The 22,707-nt window shown below is 44.6% G+C and overlaps 1 protein-coding gene across 1 annotated transcript in view; it reads right to left on the bottom strand.

Moving 5' to 3' along the window:
* The window catches only part of pdzd2 (PDZ domain containing 2), a 101,766-nt gene that overhangs the window by 53,326 nt on the left and 25,733 nt on the right, over positions 1-22,707 (bottom strand). The window contains exons 5-9 of the mRNA XM_046386104.1: positions 20,765-20,910; positions 18,994-19,126; positions 12,476-12,628; positions 11,791-11,890; positions 8,228-8,376 (exon numbers count right to left, since the gene is read on the bottom strand). Coding sequence (XP_046242060.1) covers positions 8,228-8,376; positions 11,791-11,890; positions 12,476-12,628; positions 18,994-19,126; positions 20,765-20,910 — 681 coding nt within the window. The remainder of the gene's footprint in view (positions 1-8,227; positions 8,377-11,790; positions 11,891-12,475; positions 12,629-18,993; positions 19,127-20,764; positions 20,911-22,707) is intronic.

Raw genomic sequence — 22,707 nt, 5'->3', positions numbered from 1 at the left:
TTTCCACTCAAGAAACCAAATTCCAATGATTATTGGTTGGTGCATGATTTGCGTGCCATAAATGCTATTATAGACGCAGAGGTACCTGTAGTCCCAGATCCTCACACTCTGTTGTCTAATATCCCACGACGCCTGCTGGTACACAGTCACAGTCACTCCACTATGTTAAGCCTTCTTTAGTGTGCCACTACACCCAGACTAACAGTATTTATTTGCATTCACATACCAAGGGGAACAGTACACATACACACGTTTACCTCAGGGCTATGTTAAAAGTCCATCCATTTTTAACAGAGTACTAGCTAATGATTTGCAACACAGAGATGTAACAAGCACTCTAATACAGTACATGAATGATTTGTTAATTTGCAGTACTACCAAAGCTCAATGTGCACAAGACTCGGTCTCTGTCCAACAGGCGTTAGAAAAAGGGGGGCATAAGGTAAGTAAAGACAAATTACAGTTTTGTCAGTCACAGGCTGAATGCCTGGGCCGACAGCTTTGTGGTAACAAATGAACCATTGCACCATCTCAAATTGAGGCAGTGTCAAAAGCACCTAAACCACAAACAGTGGGACAGATGCTCTCGTTTTTGGGGATGGCTGGTTTTAGCCGGCCGTGGATCTGCGACTATGCAATTAAAACAGCCCCATTACGCTGCTTAGTCCGAGCTGCAGGGCAAACAAACAGTTCAGCTGAACTGCAATGGACCCCAGAGGCTGAAGGGGCCTTCAAATCCCTAAAACAGGACATGCAAACGGCACCAGCACTTGGTAATCCTAACTATGCTAACATGTTTCATTTATATGTTGCAAAAAAGGCAGGATATGCATGCGTAGTACTAATGCAGGAGACTCCTATGGGTAAGCATCCATTAGCATACTACAGCACCAAGCTAGATAACATAGAAACAGGTCTTCCTCCTTGTTATCAGGGCCTGGCAGCAGCAGCCTTTGCCTACCAGAAAGCATCAGCTTATTACCATGGGCCAGCCAACCATCCTGTATATATCTCACCAGCTGCATGCCTTAATCACGAGCCCTAGATTTGTATTGACACAAGCTCGCAAAACAGGCTATGAGGTAATCCTCTCAGCCCCAGAACTTACTATTCAAAGATGTATTACAATTAATCCTGCAACACGCATGGTGACGCCCGTAGACGGGACACCACATGACTGTTTACAATCAACAGATGTGTTCTTAAGACCAGGGAAAGATTTATATAACCAACCTATACTAGCACAACTTACCTTTATTGTAGATGGTTCCTGTTTTAGAGATGCTACAGGTAACCACGCTGGTTATGCAATAATACAACTGCATCCAGATAACACCTTTACTGAAGTACAAATTACAAAGGTTGCCCAGCCTTGCTCCGCACAGCTCGAAGAAACTTAACTATAGCCTGTAGCTTAGCAACAAGGAAAACTTTAAATGTTTACATAGACTCACAATATGCATATGCAGTTTGTCATATTCATGGTATCATCTGGAAACAGAGAAACTTTTTGAGAGCAGATGGCTCTCATAGCCAAGCCATCTCAGACTTACTACAGGCCATACACAATCCAAAGGCACTAGCCATTATTAAATGTGCAGCCCATCAGCACACTGACAACTTGATTGTAAAAGGCAATAATTTGGCAGATAAAGCCGCAAAACGTGTAGCTACATCCACATGTCTTATACACTACTATTAGCTGAAGATTGTAAACCTCTAACCAATTTAGCATCCTTGATAGCTGCACAAGCAAGGGCATACAAGAGATACAAGATAGGTTTATTTGTCACATACATAATCATACACGGTACAATGTGCAGTGAAATTCTTTGTGTCCCTGCTACCAAAAAATAGGTAATTAAAAAAAATTTAATTTAAAGAAAAAATAATAAAATTAAAATTAAATTTTAAAAAAAAGTGAAAATGTGCATTATTTACATGAGTGGTATTTACATCTAGTGCATGTAGTGCAGGTGGGAGTGAGATTGTCCAGATTAACGCTCACTGTTGAGCAGACGGATGGCCTGGGGGAAGAAGCTTTTCCTCATCCTCTCAGTGTTGGTTCTCAGGCAGCGGAACCGACGGCCTGATGGCAACAGGGAGAAGAGTGAGTGTCCGGGGTGATGGGGCTGCCTGAGGATCTTCTCGGCTCTCGACCTGCATCGTTTGGTGTAAATGTCCTGCATGTCAGGTAAGGTTGTTCTGATTGTCCGCTCAGCTGAGCGGACTACCCTCCTAAGGGCCGAGAGGTCCTGCTTTGTGCAGCTGCCCATCCATGTGGTGATGCTCCCACTCAAGATACTCTCAGTGGTGCAGGTGTAAAAGTTCCTGAGCACCTTGAGGGGGAGCCTGAAGTCTCTGAGGCGTCTGAGGTGGAAGAGATGCTGCCTGGCCTTCTTAACAGTCCTGTTAATGTGCAGTGACCAGGACAGGTCCCGTGTGATAGTCACATCGAGGTATTTAAAACTGTCCACCCTCTCCACCTCAGACCCGCTGATGCAGAGTGGACGGATGTCCTTCTGCTGCTTCTTCCTGTAGTCCACAATCAGCTCCTTAGTTTTGCTGACGTTCAGCAGGAGGTTATTCTCCTGGCACCAGCTCTCCAGGTGGGTGACCTCCTTCCTGTAGGCCTCCTCCTTGTTGTGGGAGATTAACCCCACAATGGCTGTGTCGTCAGCAAACTTTATGATGGTGTTACTGTCTGATGTGGACACACAGTCATGTGTATACAGGGAGTACAGCAGGGGACTCAGCACGCAGCCTTGGGGAGATCCAGTGTTGAGGGTGAGGGGGGATGAGCTATGGGGGCCCACGCGTACCACCTGTTGTCTGCCAGTAAGGAAGCTGTGGATCCACCTGCACAGGGAGGAGTTCAGTCCAAGATCACACAGCTTGGTTACCAGTCTGGAGGGGACAATGGTATTGAATGCTGAACTGTAGTCCACAAACAGCACTCTCACATAGTTCCCCATCCTAGTGTCTACGTGGGAAAGTGTCTTGTGCAGCAGGAAGGTTATGGCGTCGTCTGTGGATCTGTCTGGGCGGTATGCAAACTGTAGGGGATCCAGGGTGGGGGGCAGAGAGGAGGTGATGAATGTTTTGACCAGCTTCTCAAAACATTTCATCACCACAGATGTGAGGGCTATGGGGCGATAGTCATTGGGATTACTGGGCTGGGCTGTCTTTGGGACTACAACAGACTTCTTAAAGCAGCTGGGAATCACACACTGTGAGAGGGAGAGGTTGAATATCGTTGTAAACACCGGTGCGAGCTGTTCTGCGCAGGCTTTGAGGACTCGACCGCTAATACCATCAGGCCCTGCTGCTTTCCTGGTGTTTACACTTTTAAACATCCTTCTCACCTCCAGCTCCGTCACAGTGAGCGTCACCTCTTCACCGGCTGGAAGCGCAGCTTCTTGCCTGCTGTCCGACTTGAAGCAAGCAAAGAAGTTGTTGAGCTCATCAGCCAGAGAAGCGTCGACTCTCATCTCGGGTGGATGTGTAGCTTTGTAGTCCGTGATGGTGCGTAGTCCCTGCCACAGCGCCCTGGAGTTGTTCCCCTCCATCTGCAGCTCCAGTCTTGCGGCGTAGCGGCGTTTAGCCCCCTTCACCGTCCTACGGACAGCGTAGGTGGCTGCCCTGTACAGCGTCATGTCTCCGGTGGCGAGTCCTGAGTTGTAGGCGGCGGTGCGGGTCCTCAGCGCGTCGCGGACAGTTTTGTCCACCCACGGCTTCTGGTTGGGAAAAGTTCTGGTGGTGGCTGTTGGTGTTACGTCTTCCACCATTTTCCCGATAAATCCCACAACCGCTTCCGTGAACTCCTTGAGGTCACCGTCCGAGCTGCACCGAAACATATCCCAGTCCGCTGAATCCAGTGCGCCCCGCAGAGCGGCCTCTGATTGGTCAGTCCACCGTGTTACTTCTCTGACTGCAGGAGATTCCATGCTTCAGCCGTTGTTTGTATTTCGGCATGAGAAGGACTGCACTGTGGTCCGAAAGGCCAAACGGAGGCAGAGACTTGGCCTTGTAACCATCCTTGAAAGGAGAGTAACAGTGGTCCAGAGTCCTCTCTCCTCTGGTGGGGCAGTCGATGTGTTGTTTAAACTCCGGCATCACCTTCCTCAGGTTAGCACGGTTAAAGTCCCCGGCCACGATGAGGGCTGCATCAGGCTGGTTAGCTTGATAGGTGGATATAGCCTCATGTAGCTCGGTGAGAGCAGTGTCCGTGTTCGCCTGAGGTGGGATGTAAACAGCGCTGATGATGACCGAAGTAAACTCGCAGGACAGGTAGAAAGGATGGCACTGGATGGTCAGCTCCAGGTCAGGGGAACATGAGTGTCTGAGAGACACAACATTCCTGTTGTCACACCAGTTGTTGTTTACCATCAGACACACACCACCTCCCTTTGATTTACCGGACTCACCCGTCCTGTCCTTGCGGTGAACTGAGAAGAACTCCGCTGGTTGAACGGCGTGGTCCGGAGTCAGGGGGGTCAGCCATGTCTCAGTGAGGCAGATGACGTTACAGTCCCGTATATCCCTCTGGAACTTTATTATGGCCCTGAGTTCATCGAGCTTGTTTTCCAGTGACTGGACATTGGCGAGTAGGATGCTGGGCAGAGGTGAATGGTGTGCTCTGCGTCTCAGTCTGTTCCTAATGCCGGCTCGTTTCCCTCGGGGCCTTCTCCGTGATCTGCGGCCTGAGCATCCATTGTTGTTGTTGTTGTTGTTGTTGTTGTTGTTGTATCCTGCCCGTAGGATGTCGACGGGCCAGGTCGGGTCCGGGATTAAGTTGATAGGAGCACAGTTTGAGTACTGTGCTCCAAGGTTGATTAGTGTCTGTCTGTCGTATGTGTTACGACCTACAACAGGATGGCTTAACAAGTTGAAAATTACGCTAAAAACGACTATATACAAACAAATTTCAGGAGCAGGTACGACAGCGGCCATGTTTGGCAGCCATGGTTGACAGAACATTACAAGAATGTGAGGTATGTGCACAACATAACATAAGAAAAGCATTTTCAGCACCAATAGCACACATCCCACCTCCAGAAGGTCTTTTTTGACATCCGATGATGGACTAGATTGATATGACGGAGCGAATAAGAGGATTCAAATACATCTTAGTGGTGGTTGATAGGTTTAGCAGGTGGGTAAAAGCAGTCCCAACTAAAGGTCCGAATTGTAAATCAGCAGCTAAGTTTTTGTGTAAAGAAGTTTTCTCCAAGATTTGGCTTATCAGATACCATCAGTTCTGATAATGGACCCGCATTTGTAGCAGATACAACGAAAACAGCCTTAAAGATGTTAGGCATTAAGCAGAAGGAGCAGTGGAAAGAGTGAATGGTACGTTGAAAGCAAAGCTTGTAAAGATCATGGCAGACAGCCAATATAAGATTAACTGAGTAGATGCATTAGGTTGGTTGACATATAAGCCGGAAAAAAGTTTTTAAAAAAAACTTCAAATATTATCCCTGAAAATCTTTTTTTTGTGTGTTGTTATGACTCTTAACTTTCCAAATATACACTACCCACAATATGTTAGGGATATTGTTATTTACATGAGTGCTTTTCCTATTTGGTCTGAATTTTAATTAAATAAATAAAAGTTCACTTTGATATTACTAATAATGAATGAGAAGAAACACCATTTTCATTAGTTTAATATTTATTAACACAAAAATTTAGACAATAACAAGGATAGCCCCAAATAACAAAAACTGACAATGTAGTAGTCACGTGGGGGTGGGGTACGATCATCCAGTCTCTGCTTCAGCTGGTCCCAGACGTGCTTTATGGGGTTCAGGTCAGGGGACATTGCTGGCCATATCATATGAGGCACTCCGACTTCCTGAAGCCTGAATTCTGGCACGATGTGGTGGAGCATTATCATCCATGAACAGACATATGGCAGAATGGGGGGATGATGATGGGTTCTATGATGCCTCTGAGGTAAGAACGTGCAGTGACTGAGCCATCTGCAATAACCAAATCTGTTTTGCGCTGACTGGTGATGCCTGCCCAGACTGTTGCACCTCCTCCAACAAAGCTAACCCTAGGGACCATGTTGACCTTGGCGTATTGCTCACTTCCCCTTCTCCAGCAACGCTGATGACCAGCATTTCTGCGCAAGGTGACCGACACTCATCGGTGAACAGGGTGGCAGACCACTGCTGCATTGTCCAGGTCACATGGTCTCGTGCCCACTGGAAACGTTCACGGCGGTGTCTTGGTGTCAGTGAAATCACCTGCAAGGGTCGTCTGGCATTCAAGCCAAAGCGGTGGAGTTGGTTGCGAATGGTTTGAAAACCCTAGTACCCCTCACATCTCGCAAACAGGCCCGCAGCTGTGTGGCAGCTGCATAACGATGTCTGAGTGCATAGCTCCTTAAGTACTGGCCATCGTTGCGGCCTTTCACTTGTGGGGCTCCATTCCTGGGTCGTGACAGTTCTGTGTCTTGATGCAAGTCTGCTGATGACACTTTGAGACACACCAAGTTCGCGAGCAACATCTGACTGCCTGCCACCGACCCGAAGGTGCGGTATGGCCAGGTGGCGCTGCTCGTCCGTTAAGTGACACCATGTGTTCATGGCTGTTTGAATAATTGAACTTTCATACCCACATAATGTTGAAATTGATGGTCTAGACTTTCAACCTCCTATAGCTGTGTCTGTCCTGTGTGAACTGGCATGATCTATTTACTTTTCCCTCTTTTCCCTGAGGACTTCCTCTCTCCTTACAGGGTCTGCATTCAGTCTTTCCCTGTACTTGTGTGTCCTCTACTTGACGGACATATCTGCCTCACTCTGACAACAAATGCAAGAAAAAAGATCTTTTAATATTATGGGAAACTGTAAATGGATTATTTATCACATAGATATTTTTTTCATTGAACTTTTTAAATACATAAATATTCATGTAAAATAATGTGAGTGTCATGGTGTGACAGATGTGTCACATGGTGTGACTTGGAAAAAACAGTCACGCCATATGACACAGTGTCAGACATTCTGATCAGTTAAGCTAATTTATTAGCAAACTAAAAACAGCTAGCCAATAGTTACCATGTAATTAGCCACATGGCAAATCTGTGAGAAATGCACATTTTTTCAGCAAATAATATCACACCATAAGATATAAAACATCGACCATTACTGGTGATGTCAGTTTCATGCTTTTTAACCAAAAAATCAAAAAAGCACAACTCAACTCATGACTTTGCAACTCCACTCCAGAGATGTTACTGTAACTTCCTGGTTGGGTGTATTCCTCTTCATCATTAAGATGTCCAAATTATTGCCCATTCAAAATATAGATTATAGCGCCACACCATATGATGACCATTTTGCAGACAAAATGTATTTGTACAGAATTTGTTTTGACATTATGCATAGACATGCAACACATTATTATTTTATATGCACTGTAGAACTATCAAATATTTAAAATTTATTTGGAAATATGCTCTTATCTGTGAAGGCACTCATATGCCGGGCAGTCACACCATATGACATTTTTGATGTTTGGATCAAAACTCTAAGTAAAAATCTTAATATACCCACAACACCTTTGGTAGTAGTATTGTACTATAGCTTGTCAGAGAAACAGCACTTAAATATATATTCTTAAAAAATATAGATTTTCACCAGTATGTGACACACGAACAGTCAGAAATGTGTTATTCGTCAACCACCCATTACCGCTTGCTTTAATGTCTATGCGCACGCAGGCTAACCAACTAACACATCTAACGCAACACGAGGCACTCACTGGGAGACCGATGCCGGTTCCCTTTTATAGAGGACCATGTGAAGGACATCCGCTTGAGCAATGCGAAAGAGAACTCATATGCTGTCTTGCTACATTTAACGCAAATACATAAAGCTGTATTTCAACAGGTGAAAGCTGTGTCAGAGGACAAAAACGCTGAGATCCCAGAGCAGCTAAGGAGAATTGAACCTGGAGAGTGGGTCTTCGTGAAGGTATTCAAATGAAAGTGGGATCAACCAAGGCGAGAAGGACCCTTTGCATGATCTCCCTGTGCCAGTGTGGGCTTCCTCCCACACTCAAAAAAACATGCCCGTGTGTGGTTGTCAGTCTCTGCGTGTCAACCTTACAACTTACGCCCAGTCCAGGGAATAACCCCGCCTCTCGCCCGGTGGTACTATGTACATCTTTATACCGTCAGCTGATTGAAGATAGAAGAAAGGACTGCACTGACCTGTCTCACTCCAGCTGTATCTAGCTGTTGAGGTAAGGAGTGTTTGCGTCTGCCAGGTAGAGGTTTATCAGCCACTTCACAGCTGGTCATACCATTCTCCACAAACAGCTCATCATCCTCACCCACTGATTCCAGGCGACTGCTCCCCCCTGACCCAGGAAAAACAACAGTTTCATTCCTCTAAACAGAAGTAGTAGTTTCAGTTTTTAATTGTTTATTTGTTTCAAGGTAAATAATATATACGACATACATAAAAATTTAGACTTAATACACAATGTACACCACACAAAATTACAGATAGAAAGGGAGCTCTCCAGATAAACCAAGTCAATCCCTAAGAACTGAAAACATGTGGCAGCTTGCCGCAGCCTTCCGGTACCTCTTCAACTTTTCCTTGAAGTTGAGAAAGGTCCAAACAATGAAAGTCCTGTATTATTCCACTGTCAAAGAAAGAATGTCCTAGTAGTTGTGATAACTAGAGACCCGTATCCCATGACATTAAGACCTTCGAGAGTCTTAATGCTGAGTGCTGTGCTACCTGAGGACTCTGCTAACTAATTTCCTGGACTAACTGCAGGTTACACACCAAACAAAGACTGGAGCGGAGGATGCCATCATCTTCATGATGTCCATGTCCATGTCCATGAAACCCTCTCACACCGGGAAAAGCATGGTAGTGTAACCCTTTTTTGATGGAGCTACAAAATACAGTGCATCAGGAAAGTATTCACACTGCTTTGCTTTTTGCACATTTTGTTACATTACAGTCTCATTCCAAAATGGATTATATTCGTCTTTTCCCTCAAAATTTTACACAAAATACCTCATATTGACAAAGTTTTGCAAATGTATTAAAAATAATAATTTATATATATATATATATATATATATATATCATGTACATAAGTATTCACACCATGTGATCAATACTTTGTTGAAGCCCCTTTGGCAGCAATTACAGCCTCAAGTCATTTTGAGTATGATCATGTAAGCTTGGAACACTTATTTTTGGGCAGTTTCTCTCACTCTTCAATGCAAAACCTCTCACGCTCCATCAGGCTGGATGGGGAGTGTCAGTGCGAAGCCATTTTCAGATCTCTCCAGAGATGCTCAATAGGGTTCAAGTCTGGGCTCTGGCTGGGCCACTCAAGGCCACACAATCTTGTCTCGGAGGTCTACAGACAATTTCTTTGACTTCAAGGATTCAAGGAACTTTATTGTCATACTAGTTCACATTCATGTTTATGGTACGAAATTAGGATTCAGGTCCCGGGAGCAATAAGTAGAATATAAAAATATAAAAATACGAGATAAAAAGTTAAATAAAATAGAAATATAAGCTAAATAAAAAAATAGAATATAAAAAGAATATAAGGCGGCACGGTGGTGCAGTGGTTAGCACTGTCGCCTCATAGCAGGAGGGTTCCGGGTTCGAATCCCGGTCTGGGCCCTTCTATGTGGAGTTTGCATGTTCTCCCTGTGCCTGCGTGGGTTTTCTCCGGGTACTCCGGCTTCCTCCCACAATACCAAAAATATGCACATTAGGTTAATTGCCTACTCTAAATTGCCCCTAGGTGTGAGTGTGAGTGTGTGTGGTTGTCTGTCTTTGCGTGTTGGCCCTGCGATTGACTGGCGACCAGTCCAGGGTGTACCCCGCCTCTCGCCCGTAGTCAGCTGGGATAGGCTCCAGCTCCCCCGCAAGAAAATGGATGGATGGATAAAAAGAATATAAAACTAAACATTTATATAAAGAAGCCGGTTTTAGCATATAGCAGCATAAATATGCATGTGCAAATGTGTACAAGTATGAGGTAGTCCAGGAAAGTAGTCCTTAATATTGCACTTGTGGTATTGCACTTGTAGGATAAAGTGTTTGTAGTGCAGGTCTGTGTTGTCGGGGGGGGGGTCAGAGGTGTGTGTGTGTGTGTGTGTATGGGGGGGTGGGGGAATACAGGGCATGGCTGGAGTTTAGCAGTCTGACAGCTTCGGGAAAGAAGCTGTTTCTTAGCCTGGTGGTCTTGCTCAGCCGCCTACCTGAGGGAAGGGGCTGGAAGAGTCCATGTGCAGGATGGGTGGAGTCCTTCAAGATGCGGAGGGCCCTCCCCCTACATCGTGCTGTGTAGAGGTCTGAGGTGGTGGGGAGGCTGCCCCCCATGATCCTCTGTGCAGCCTTTACCACCCTCTGCAGAGCCTTCCTCTCAGTGGCTGTGTATTTGCCATGCCACACAGTTATGCAGGTGCAGAGGACGCTCTCCACCGCACAGTGGTAGAAACTCTTCAGGACTGAGCTTCCAAGCCCAGCTCGCCGCAGCTTCCTGAGGAAGTAGAGACGCTGGTGGGCCTTCCTGACCAGCCGGGATGTGTTGGTGTTCCAGGTGAGGTCTTGCAGACTAGGCTTCATGGCTTGGTTTGTGTTCTGACATGCACGGTCAATTGTCAACGCTTATATGGACAGGTATGTGCCTTTCCAAATCATGTCCAATCAACTGAATTTACCACAGGTGGACTCAACTCAAGTTGTAGAAACCTCTTAAGGATGAGCAATGGAAACAGGATGCATGTGGACTCAATTTTGAGTGTCATGGCAAAAGGTGTGAATACTTGCGTACATGTTACATTTTTTGTTTTTCATTTTTAATAAATTTGCAAAAACTTCAAGCAAACTTGCTTCACGTTGTCATGATGAGGTATTTTGTGTAGAATTTTTTGGAATGAGACACACAAAATGTGGAAAAAATTTTGAGGGAAAAAAATTAGAATGAGACTGTACCATAACAAAATGTGGAAAAAGCGAAGCAGTGTGAATACTTTCTGGATGCACTGTATATATATGAAGCTGTAGTGAAGAAATGTGATATCTATGGCCAATAAGATCAAAAGCTGTAAAAAGCTAAAAGAAACAGGAAGTTGATACTGGTAGAGGAAACAATCCTTTCAAAATAAAATTTGTGTTCATTTCTTCTGTCATTGTTGATATTTATCATGTTTTTATTTAGTACTATATTATTTTTTAATAACAATCATCTGAACGACCAGCAAGACGAAAGAGCAGTTGCTTCCCCTGTCCCAGTTCTTATCCAAAGGGAAGTAATGGGGATGGTACCTTGGCCTTAAATAAACAAAATATCTTTCTGGGGAAACTAATAACTTTCAGTGCGTACCACAGGCTACTGCAGATCTTCAACCAGTCTGTAGGAGTGAGTGTTTCGTTCTTTGCTATAGTCTGCTGGGTGGAGGCTTCAAGGTTGGACAGGACAGCAGAAAATGAAAATGGACAGTCTGGACTCAGTGACGGAGAGAAGGAGAACAACATCAAAATCATCCAGGATAACCCTTCTCACCTCCTCAGATGAGCATTTTGTTTACCCACCGGATCACTCCACCCAAGAACAAAACTGAGTGCCTCAGGTGCTCCTTTATAACTGCTACCATCAGACTGTACAATAACAGTGGAAACAACAGAAAATAACACCTCTCAAACCACCCACCTTAGATACCGATGCATTGTTTCAATTACAAAGACCATTTTGGTCTTATTTAACAACTTTCTGTGAAGTACAAACCAGAGAATCGACCGTAGAGATTCATGGGAGAAGGGCTGCAGCAGGATCCATTGGGTGTTTCTCCCTGACTTTGCTCTTCTGGATTCTCCAGGTTAGTCAACTTCCAGGACAAAAACACAGAGACATTTTCAGTTAATCTCTTCTTAAACAACTAGCATGGTCTAAAATCTGCTACTTCCATATTATTTATTTCGTTAATTTTCGTGAACAGATTGCCTTTTATTTGATAACATTCATCTTCTATCAGCACAGGACTTGTTTCAGATCATGCTCTCCTTTTAGCAGTGACAGTCTTTTCATGTACACACTGAACATATTGTGTAGACTTTGTTGTATGAGCCTTGTATTTTTGCTCGAGGAACACAGCTTCAGACTAGAAGGAAGGTGTCCTATCTAAGCATATGATAAAGATGCAATTTGACACCTCTTTCTTAAGGTAATCTGGATGTGAGAGTAGAGAGCAGGGCAGACTCAGAACACACTGAAGGAATAATACAGTACAACTGCCATGCTGACAACACAACCATTGCCCATATAACTAACTGGCCACTGATTATGCTTTGAGAAACAGACTGCTAGACCGTAGACAGGAACAAACTAAATCATTTTTTAAAACAAAGACACACTCCTCACATACATACACATATAGACACATGAACGCATTGTGCATAGTATTTGTATTTACCAGGTTGGAGTTGCACAGACTCATGCTGCACTTAGATCTCTGGGGTAAGATGAGGCGGGCAGTGTGAGATGTCGAGGATGAGGAACTGCAGGTGCTGACTAGGTCTGGCAGACTGGTGGATGGGAAGCGCTCGAAAGTCACGTCTGACTCCTCCTGCAGGAAGAGGAAGAATGTAATGATTTTGTGTGTCTGTATGGGTGTGCTTGGGTCTGTCTGTATGGATGTATATATACATGTACATATATACATATATACATATATATATATATATATATGGATGTATATATATATATATATATATATATATATATTTTTTTTTTCCCTTTCTTGTAAATATTTTATTCTTCATTTTATTATTATTATTGCTATTTTGCATTTTGTATGGTGCACAGGACAGAGAAAAATCCGGAGTCAAATTCCTTGTATGGTCACACATACTTGGCAAATAAAGCTGATTCTGATTCTGATTCTGATGTTGTATTTAGTATGTTGGATATGTTGCACTGAGAGAGGGTCAATGTGTGTGCCCATGTGTGGTTATTAGCCAGTAAAGAATACTTTGGCTAAATCATGTAGGACACATGTTATGATCACCAATTATACTTCAAGGGTTCAAGGGTTATACAATCAAGGGTTCATACTTTGGTTCCACAAAATGTTGGAGCTTTACCTTTCAGCTGACTCAGTGGCTTTCCAAATCCATCAGAAATATAAAATTGAAAAACTGAAATTACTCAAATGTTTTCCTAGTACTCCTCCTTGAACCGCCACCTTAACGTGGTGGAGGGGTTTGGAGGGGGTCTGGAACCCAACTCCTGGAGAGAGGCTGGACTCTCTTCTACTCTGGAGTTGCCCATGGTGTGAGGCGGCGAGCTGGTGTGGGCTTGCTCCCCAGCTTAGCCGCCATGTGTTGGAGTTCTCCCCGGTGAATGAGAGAGTCGTTTCCCTACGCCTTCAGGTTGGGGATAGGTCCCTCACTGTTGTTTTGGCCTATGGGCCGAACAGCAGTGCAGAGTACCCGGCTTTCTTGGAGTCCCTGGGAAGGGTACTGGAATGTGCTCCGACCAGGGACTCCATAGTTCTACTGGGGGACTTCAATGCCCACGTGGGCGACGACAGTGATACCTGGAGGGCGTGATTGGGAGGAATGTCTTCCCTGATCTGAATCCGAGTGGTGTTCTGTTGTTGGACTTCTGTGCTAGTCACAGTTTGTCCATAACGAACACCATGTTCAAGCATAAGGATGTCCATCAGTGCACATGGCATCAGGACACCCTGGGCCGGAGGTCAATGATCAACTTCGTGGTCGTGTCATCTGGCCTTCGGCCATATGTTTTGGACACTCGGGTGAAGAGAGGGGCTGAGTTGTCCACCGATCACCACCTGGTGGTGAGTTGGATCCGCTGGTGGAGGAGGAAGGCGGAGGGCCAAGCGTGCGGCAGCCCGGGCAGTTGCGGAGGCAAAAACTCGGGTCTGGGAAGAGTTTGGGGAGGCCATGGAGGAAGACTATTAGTCGGCCTCGAGGAAATTCTGGCAAACCATCCGGCGCCTCAGGAGGGGGAAGCAGTGCCCTGCTAATACTGTTTACAGTGGAAGTGGGGAGCTGCTGACTTCGACTGGGGATATTGTCGGAAGGTGGAAGGAATACTTCGAGGATCTCCTCAATCCTGCTGACGTGTCTTCCGTTATGGAAGCAGAGGCCCTTGAAGCGGGTCCATACATTGCCCAAGCTGAAGTCACTGAGGTAGTTGGGAAGCTCCTTGGTGGCAGAGCACCGGGTGTGGATGAGATTCGTCCTGGGTACCTTAAGGCTCTGGATGTTGTGGGGCTGTCTTGGTTGACACGACTCTGCAGCATCGCATGGCAGTCGGGGACAGTGCCCTTGGTGGTCCTTGGTGGTGGTCCCTCTTTTTAAGAAGGGGGACCGGAGGGTGTGCTCCAATTACAGAGGGATCACACTCCTCAGTCTCCCCGGGAAAGTCTATGCCAGGGTACTGGAGAGGAGAATCCGGCCGATAGTCGAACCTCGGATCCAAGAGGAACAATGCGGTTTTCGTCCTGGTTGTGGAACACTGGACCAGCTCTACACCCTCCGCAGGGTGCTTGAGGGTTCATGGGAGTTTGCCCAACCGGTCCACATGTGTTTTGTGGACTTGGAGAAGGCATTCGACCGTGTTCCCCATGGCATCCTGTGGGAGGTGCTCTGGGAGTATGGGGTCCGGGGTCCTTTGCTAAGGGCAGTGCTCTGTACTCTCGGTCTCTGTACTCTTGGAGCAGGAGTTTGGTCCGCATTGCCAGCAGTAAGTCGGACCTGTTCCCGGTGCATGTTGGCCTCCGGCGGGGCTGCCGTTTGTCATCGGTCCTGTTCATTATTTTTATGGACAGGATTTCTAGGCGCAGCCAGGGGCCGGAGGGTGTCTGGTTTGGGAACCACAGGATTTCATCTCTGCTTTTTGCGGATGATGTTGTCCTGTTGGCTTCTTCAGGCCAGGACCTTCAGCGTGCGCTGGGGAGGTTCGCAGCCAAGTGCGAAGCAGCTGGGATGAGAATCAGCACCTCTAAATCCGAGGCCATGGTTCTCGACCGGAAAAAAGTGGTCTGTTCCCTTCAGGTTGGAGGAGAGTTCCTGCCTCAAGTGGAGGAGTTTAAGTATCTCGGGGTCTTGTTCACGAGTGAGGGAAGATGGGAGCATGAGATTGACAGGCAGATTGGTGCAGCGACAGCAGTAATGCGGTCGGTGTACCGGCCCGTCGTGGTAAAGAGAGAGCTGAGCCGCAAGGTGAAGCTCTCAATTTACCAGTCAATCTACGTTCCTACCCTCACCTATGGCCATGAACTTTGGGTCATGACCGAAAGAACGAGATCTCGGATACAAGCGGCTGAAATGAGCTTTCTTCGCAGGGTGGCGAGGCGCTCCCTTAGGGATAGGGTGAGGAGCTCTGTCACCCGGGAGGAGTTCGGAGTAGAGTCGCTGCTCCTCCACATCGAAAGGAACCAGTTGAGGTGGCTCGGGCATTTGTTCCGAATGCCCCCTGGACGCCTTCCTGGGGAGGTGTTCCGGGCATGCCCCACCAGGAGGAGGCCCTGAGGAAGACCCAGGACACGCTGGAGGGACTATGTCACTCAGCTGGCCTGGGAACGCCTTGGGGTCCACCCAGAAGAGCTGGAGGAAGTGTCTGGGGAGAGGGAAGTGTGGGTATCCCTGCTCAAGCTGCTGCCCCCGCGACCCGGTCCCGGATAAAGCGGAAGAAGATGGATGGATGTTTTCCTAGTATATGTTGTGCACTAGTAGAGGCAATTTGGGTATTGGCAAGAAGGTCAATAATTATGGAGAATAATCACTGAAAAAAAATCAGTGTATTCTTCATACACGCAAAATCGAGGCACCACCCTGTCACCAGGGACCAATAGCCAAATTAATACGCAGGAAATAACAGTCTCTTAAAATTTGATGAAGGGTAAATTCAAGCACCAACTCTCATGAATCCAGCTGTTACAAGTACATTCACTAGTCCTGGGACTAGTCCCAGCCTAGTCAAGCGAGCAGGAACTGATGAAGCCTCTTGGATAAGAGGTGAAACGTCTTCAAAGACAAATAACTAAGTCCAGTTGCATTCGATTGAATTTCCTTGAGATAACCATGACCTGGATGAATGAGAATATTCACAGGCTTATATCTATACATGTATATACATATGGGTGTGCATATATATATGTACAAATATATGTGTGTGTGTGTGTGTGTGTGTATGTATGTGGGGGGGTGAGAGAGAGAAAGAGAGAGGGAGAGAAAGATGGCGATGGAGTCATATGAGTGATGTATCAGGAAGAGCGAAGTTGGCAGAGAGGCAACTCGTAGGGCATGCCCCTTGAAGCCAAGATGGCGGGTAGTCACGTGAGTGATGTCAGCAAGAACAAGATGGCGGGTGACCGCGTGAGTGATGAGTCAGCAAGAACCAAGATGGCAGCGTTAAACGCAGGGTGTGCTGCTCAGAGCCAAGATGGCAATTGCCCACGTGATGTGGCTTACGTGGCAAATAAAGGAGGACAATGGGCGAAGACCCTTAAACGTCACGTGTTCCTTGAGGAGGTTCGTGATTGCATGCTTGGGCCTCTGCTTCGATGCCCGGTGTGAAAATGTGAGGGAAAGAGATAGGGATAGAAGAAGAAATAAAGAGCAGAAATAAAGATCACCACCGCAGTTCTTTTGAGTCCCACATCATCACCACACAATAGCGGAGTCAATAACTCAAAGTTTATCTGATCAGGTATTGGTCCTTTAACTGGTGATGTGCAAGCTCACTGAACTGATGAGGGTGGATGATTTGGAGTCAGATAAATGCAGCACTTACAAGTGAAAAAGTCATACATTAACAACTCTATCTTAATAATGTCTCTGCCCAGACATAAGCCTCTTACTGTGTGTGTTTCTCTGATTGTTCAGAGTTTGAAAAATAAACACTGAACGTCCACAGTGTTGTCCTCGGGTGCTGACGGCCCGTTGCTTCGCCCATGTGGCGATGTGGGGTACTGATGTGTTCCTCGGCGGCAGTGGGGAAAATCACAGATGAAAAAACTACTTTGTTTCGTCCTTAACAAAGTTAGCGTGTGGTCCTCGTTAACGCGAGATCAGCTGATTGCGCAGCGATCCATGTCGGAAAAAGGAAAAAGAAAAGAAAAAACACAGCAGTCTATTTCTCAGCCCGCGAGTTGCAGATGGCAATCAAACGTTTGAATGTTGCTCCCTTTCAGCAACCTGGACACCTAGGAGAGCCTAGTGCAGCTCTCACTGTCACAGTACACATGGGGAAAAAGCCACGTTTAAGGGTCGCAGTGGCCTTTTATTATCCGAGTGACGTCACCCCGATGTTAAGTTAAGATGTTAACCCCGTGGACATGGCCGGACCACAGCCAATGTCTGTGCCACTACTGAGTTTCAATTCATGAGGGAAGCAAAATGACAATACAGCCAGAAAATATCTGGACACTTCAGCAACAGATATGATGCTCAGTCTCTCTGGTGTGGCATTCAAACCCTCACAGACCTTAAACCCCCACCAAGGACCTGTGAGAGTGACATCACATTGCCAAACAGCCTCAATGACTTCTGTGGCTACTCTGAAACACAAAACAACACACCAGCACAGAAGATCACTTCTCCCTCAGACGAACAGGCCATGTGTCTGGCTCCTGCTAGCGTGAAGACGATTGATTAATTGTCTTGGAAGTGGGTGAGAGATGAAACATTCAGGGGAACTTTTTATTGGCAGTATTTATATATTTTTACATACACACATACTGAATTTAACTACTGCATTTATCCCATCCTAAGTTGAACACACATGCAACACCTGGCAAATTACATGCAGTGAAACACACACAGGAGCAGTGGGCAGCATCAAGCGCCCGGGGAGCATATTGGGGGGTTAAGTGCCTTGCTCAAGGGCACATCGGCCACCTAATGGAGGGGGAGCATATTTGCGCATTAATCACTCCACCACACCCAAATTTTTCCTGCCCGTCCGGTGGGGGAATCGAACCTGTGACACTCCGATCACAAGCCGCTTCTCCGACCTCTAGGCCACGGGTGACCCCCGTAGACAGCAGATCATGACACCTGGTCATGTTCTGAAGGACTGTGCCAAGGAACTCAAGGATGTTCTCGCTGACATCTTCCGTGCTCATTCTACTAGGGCACCATTGAGAATGTCCTTACTGGTATGGAGGCTGCACTGCCTCTTGCCAAAAGACTCTCCAAAGCATTGTGAATACAGCCAGCAAGATCATCGAACAGCTTAATTCGCTAGGTTGTCAGGATGCTAAACTCTGTCCACTACCTCCACCATCCGCCCTCTGCCCCCAGACTTTACTTTAGCTGTTTAGCACATAAACACTCAGTACACTCACTGTGACTGTAATTGCACTACTGCCGTTATTGTACAAAGGTTTGATTTTTAGATTCCCCTAGAGCAGGCATGTCAAACTGGTCCACAGGAGGGCCGGTGTGGCTGCAGGTTTTTGTGCCAACCAACCAAGAGCACACCGTTTGACCAATCAACTGTCTGAAGACGGAGATCAGTTGATTAAATGAGTCAAGTCTGGTGTGCTGCTACTTGGTTGGAAAGAAAACCTGCAGCCACACCAGCCCTCCTGTGGACCAGTTTGAGATGCCTGCCCTAGAGTGTTGTTTTTATATTGCTATATTTTTATCTTTATCTCATTTTTTTATTTAATTACATGGCATTAGTGCAAAGGTGAGAGAGAAACAGTATTTTGATTCTCATGTAGGTCTTGCACATATGGTGAATTGACAATAAAAATCTTTGAATCTTGAATCTTTGATATTGGTGCAGAACAAAGAACTGCAATACTGTGTATATTTGGTTTTGAGGAGTTGTGGAATGTTTGTGTTTATCTTCTTCCTTGCTGATTCTGGAGGTGTTCTCACAGATTTACAATGAAATCCCTCTCATAAAGGTTTCTTTTACTCTTCTCAGTTTGTGTTTGTGTGTACCTACCCTGCTGGCCACCACGAGCTGCACCAGACCAGTGGTGGACCGTAGAATAGCAACAGCCTCCTGATGAGTGAGACCCACAAGAGACTGACCATTAATCATCAACAGCTCATCACCAGAATGAAGACGACCATCCCTGAAACACAGACAAAAGTCCACGAAACAGTCGTACACCATATTAATACTTGATCAAGTTTGCATTTCTTCAATTATTTAAAATTTCAAAATGGATAATGTATTGATATTGTATTGTATAACATTTTGATCTACATCTACATCTGGACTAGCAAATTAGACAACAAACAATTGTGAGAGACACCTTTGAGATTTGTTTGATTTCAATATGTGTCTAGTTTAAAGGTATAATATGCAGCAGTTGTTGAATGCACCACCATGAAGTAATTGCGGAGAAAGATTGTTGAGTCTCCTTCTCGGGTTGTCAAATCATCATGAAACATCAGCATTTGACAACATGGGAATGAGACTTAACAATCACCTATCTTTCTGGAGAATCACTAATACCCAGAACACAGAAAATGCCTGCAGTGTCACGACTGAACTATGGACCAGAACCCAAACACACGACTCCCAAAGTTTCAAAACAAAGTTTGTCTTCAAAAAGTACAAACTGAAAATCACTCTTCGCAGAGGAAAATACCTATACTAAACTAAGAAACAAAAACTCACTAGGCCGAAGCTAGGCTAAGAAAACAGAAAATCACTAACACTAAACTGAGAGACAAAAACTCACTAGACTGAAGCTAGGCAAAGTAAACAGAAAATCACTAGAACAAAGTAACAAAATAACAAGACCTAGTAATGGCAATGGCATGGAGATGACGCTGGTTGTATGACACAAGGGACAAGACGAAATGGCACAGGACGAAGGGAGACGAGAACTATATATACACACTCACAAGGTAAGGGCAGGTGGAAAGAATCAGGGCGAGGACAGGTAATCCCAAAGGAGGGAGAACAGAAAGGGAAAAAGCAAACTGACGACAACAGACACAGACAGGAAGTAGTGACAAAATAAAACAGGAAATCACAAGACAACATAGACATGAGACAAAAACTGATTAAATAAACTTAACATCGTTTTCTCGTCATGACATGCAGAGAGTGGGGTCTCTACACATATAGACACTGACACACAATTCTAATGGGTCATAACCGATGACTGAGAGGGATTGTTTCCTTTTGAAAGATTATGCATATTATGCCTTTAAGTACTAAAATACTGCATGAACATCAAAACTGTTTAACACGACATGTAAATGTCCGTTCACACATTCTGAGATAGTCCACAATCAGAAAAACAAATAGGACTCCAAAATTAATAAAATAGCAGTTGATCCTTATTTGCTGTATTTGTGCTAGGCATATAACAGTATGTAAATAATAAAAAGAGTCAATATACCATAAGAAATCAGATGTGAAAGGTTTGTGTGTGGGTTTGTCAGTTGTAAATATCTGTAAAAAAAACACAAGTTGTTCTGGTAAATACAGTATGTGGTTGTGTTGTGCTAGGACTGGTGTGTGGATCCAAAGCACTTAGTTTCAAAAAAACAGTATTTATGTTCACCAAATTTAATACATAATGGTTATAAAATATACAGTCAATGAGAAAAAAGAACATTGCAGCAAATTTGAAAACACCTGACACATAACTACACTAAAAGCAGATTGTAGGAAGGTCCTCATTTGCTACTGAGATCAGTTACAATGGAAAACCCCTTTTTTCCTGACTTTATGATGACTAAATGTACTGTACCTGTGAATGGCCCCCCCCTCCTCAACATGAGCTATAATGATGCCATGAGGAGAGCGCTTGGAGCCACGTCCCCCTGTTATTTGTATGCCCAGGCCCTCTTGACCCTTCACCATATGCATCTTCCAGATGTGGTTGCCCTCTTTGGGCTACAAAAAAGCACAAACATAATATATTACTCAGGGCTGAGAAAGAATATAAACTCCACACCTGAGTCATTACTGATACATTCATGAAATTGTTGCTTAGGATGGATTATGATGTCTTATGATGAAAGTGAAGGCCTAAAATACAGACAAGGAGGTTTATAAAGGTATTAAAGAAAGCCAAAAATGATTTTGAGCACCTCTATTTTTTCATTGTTAAGTTTTTATTGTTAAGCTAACCCATGTATGAGTATTTTAAATACATGTCTGTTTCACTTGTGATGCACTTGTGTGGCGTCTAGCTCCACACATATTTACAAATGCATTCTGTCCTGGTGGAAAACTGGGATACCTGGGCTTTCAGTGAATTCCTGTGTCTTCTTTACTGTGGGCCATTTCCAGGTCATTTGAAATTCTGCAGCCAGACACAAACTGATCACATCACATCAGTTGTCAGCCTGTTAATGACCTGTTTCCATTGTATCCTTGCCCCACAGAATACTTTACCTCTCATATGCCCAGGCCTTCTGGTTGTACGGACAGGACTATGTGTCACTACAAATTAAATAATTTACATTTAAATTTGTATTGCTCAACTTGAATAATTCCACTGAAAAACTGAATTTGATTTGAATTGCTTAATTTGACATTGAAATTATTAGTTTGGTAAGGAACTCAAATCCATTTGAAACTGAATCTAATATTATAAAACTCAATTATCATGCTGGGAATATCATGCTGGGCAGATGTGCTGCAGTACTCCATGATAGATCAAGCTTTGTTTATGGTCATGTGGATCTCTGTAGATTGTGGGCAGGCAAGCAGGCATTGAGATGTTGATGCTCAATACGCAGGTGCAGTTTTCTCCAAAGCACCAGGGGATATACAAACAAAATATTCTGTGAATACGGAAAAGCTATGGGTATATATAGATACATATCTATATAATATTTTATAAAATAAATAATATAAATATGATCAATACATTTTTCCATTACTATTCTCCAAAAGAGAGATCTGGAGATGCCTTTTAAGGAGGAAATTCATATAGATACACCACAGTCATTCCTTCAACCCATGTGGTATTAACGTACTCAGTGTGGAATGCCAGTGCTTTTGACATTTAATCACTAAATTAACTTCAATTAATTCTATAGTTTTGACAATGACCAATCATGCAATGTAAATTTTCGTAAAAGTAGTTCAAAGATAAGTGACCTAATAATGTTTTTTTCTTTTCTTTCTTTGTTTTTTGTACATATATATGGTAGTGTTTCCATATATGTAAATAAAAGCAAAAAAATATTATAAATCCGAGTCAGGAGAGATGGTGAGTCCCTTTTGGTGAAGAGCTGCTCATCAGCCAATCAGAGGATGTCAGGGTGTTATTAGTTATCTTCCTTTATTCCTTGTGTTCTGCTATATTTTCCCCACCTTGTGTCTCTATCTGGCCTCCTTTGTGTTCTCAGTCTGCTTGCATATGTGTGTCAGAGCTGGGTGTGATTTCCTCTCACCAACTTACTTATACAGCTGCTCTTAATCCATTCATCATTTCCACCTCCTGACTGCTGCATATAAGGACCAGTTCTTCCATCCACTCTCCATGAGATCATTTCAAATTTGGGTGACTGTACAGAGGAACCATAGTCCTAAGCACAAGCCCACGGCTCACCCTCAACCTGTTCACATTTCCAACAGGTTCTCCCCACTCAGCAATACACCTGCTGAGAAACCAACTCTTGCAATTGGCATCTCTATAGTCAGAAACTATATCTATATAGTCTAGATTTATGCACTATT

Source organism: Scatophagus argus, chromosome 4 (genome assembly GCF_020382885.2).
Source record: "Scatophagus argus isolate fScaArg1 chromosome 4, fScaArg1.pri, whole genome shotgun sequence".
Classification (NCBI taxonomy): Eukaryota; Metazoa; Chordata; class Actinopteri; family Scatophagidae; genus Scatophagus; species Scatophagus argus.
This window is presented reverse-complemented; position numbering and strand designations above follow the sequence as displayed.